We start from the raw sequence: 1,770 nt of genomic DNA, 5'->3' as shown, positions 1-1,770 counted from the left end.
GTCCTATCAAGCCGCAATGGGAACTCTACCTGTAGAGCTTCAGTAGAGTTCAGCCCGACGCCATTGCTCCCACACCGGAAACCCACAAAAGGGAATTTTTCACAAGGGTCATGTGACATCCTCAAATCAGCTGAGTGAAAACAATTTATTTCCTTGCATTGGAAAGTACATCACCAGATACAATCCTCTGACTGAGACTTGGAAAGTATGATAAAAGCCACAAGGAGAGTGAAAGATACAATCCTAGCCTAGAGCAGTAGGTGATTGTTCTCTCATCCACGTATCAACAAAGTCCAATTCTATTTAAATTTCTTCGGGATCAGCCAAGGTTGGCTCAGTGCTTCCAATGGTTTCCTTCTCACAAGATACATTTCTGCCTCTGCAAACCATCTCAGAAAGCATCTTTGATCTTCTCGTTCCTCAGAGTGTAAATAAAAGGGTTCCGCAATGGGGTAACCACCGCAGTAAGAACTGCCACTCCTTTCTGGACATCCCGAGACCGACCCTGGCTGGGCAAAGAGTACATGAAGATGGCACTGCCATAGAAGATGGAGGCCACTGTGAGATGAGAGGCACAGGTTGAAAATGTCTTCCTACGGCTGCCCCTGGCCTGCATGCTCAAGACAGTGACAATTATGTAGAGGTAAGAGACAAGAGTTACACACAAGGAACTGAGTAACATCAGTGCAGAGAGGATAGCCTCAAGAGCCAGGAGGATCTCTACATCATTGCAAGAAAGCTTTATCACTGGAGCATAGTCACAGAAGAAGTGATCGATAACATTAGAGCCGCAGAAGGACAGTTGGCTCAGGAGAATCATGGGCCCCAAATTATTCATGAAAGCACCAATCCAGCAGCCCAGTATCAAATTCACACAGACACGGCCGTTCATGATGATGGTGTAGTGCAGTGGATGACAGATCGCAATGTAGCGGTCAAAGGCCATCACGGCAATCAGGATGATTTCACAGCTACCAAGGAAGAAATAAGAATAGCACTGAATGACGCAGGCTAGGAACGTGATAGATTTCCTCAAGGAAACCAGGTTCACCAGCATCTTGGGAATGACCCTCAGGACAAAGAAGATCTCCAGTGAGGAGAGGTTGCAGAGGAAGAAGTACATGGTGGTTTGGAGGCGTTGGTCCACACTCACCAGAGTGATAATTGTGAGGTTCCCAGCTAAGGTAAAGAAAAACACGACCAGAAGCAATGAAGAAAGAAAGAGTGCTATGGGCCTAGGAAGTTGGAATCCAATTAAGATGAACTCTGTCACTTGTACCGTGCCATTCGGATTCCTAGAGCCCATTGTGAATTTTCTGGTGGAGACGAATCAAGCAGGGAAACAACCCACTGCAGACTGGTGCAATTAGAAAACATTCTACCTTCTCCTCCCAAGTCCCCAGTCCAAATCTGAAGCCTTCTCACAAGAGGGCACCAGAAACAGCTTCCTGAAGCCAAGAAATTGGAGTATACCCCATCATGCCTCTTCTCATAGAAACACACCAGCATTGAAATGATTTCTTCCAAGGAGCAGAAACTGAGAACTGATGGTAACTTTCCTTCAGAATGTGACACTGCAGAGGAAATCAGTTTACTTGGATCACTGATTTTCAAGCACTAATGACAGGTGTGTTTTTTAATAAAACAAGGAGTTCTCTTGAGAAGGAAGGAAGGAAGGAGAAAGGAAGGAGGAAGGAAGGGAGGAGGGAGGGAGGGAGGGAGGGAGGGAGGACGGAAGGAAGGAAGGAAGGAAGGAGGAAGGAAGGAGGG

At 46.4% G+C, this 1,770-nt stretch overlaps 1 protein-coding gene across 1 annotated transcript; it reads right to left on the bottom strand.

Moving 5' to 3' along the window:
* Positions 1–391: 391 nt before the first annotated feature.
* On the bottom strand, positions 392–1,306 carry LOC134497088 (olfactory receptor 6M1-like). The gene has a single exon (XM_063302800.1). It carries the CDS (start codon positions 1,304–1,306, stop codon positions 392–394), a length of 915 nt encoding a protein of 304 aa, XP_063158870.1.
* Between the last annotated feature and the right edge of the window lie 464 nt (positions 1,307–1,770).

The sequence above is a fragment of the Candoia aspera genome, chromosome 4 (assembly GCF_035149785.1).
Source record: "Candoia aspera isolate rCanAsp1 chromosome 4, rCanAsp1.hap2, whole genome shotgun sequence".
Taxonomy (NCBI): Eukaryota; Metazoa; Chordata; class Lepidosauria; order Squamata; family Boidae; genus Candoia; species Candoia aspera.
This window is presented reverse-complemented; position numbering and strand designations above follow the sequence as displayed.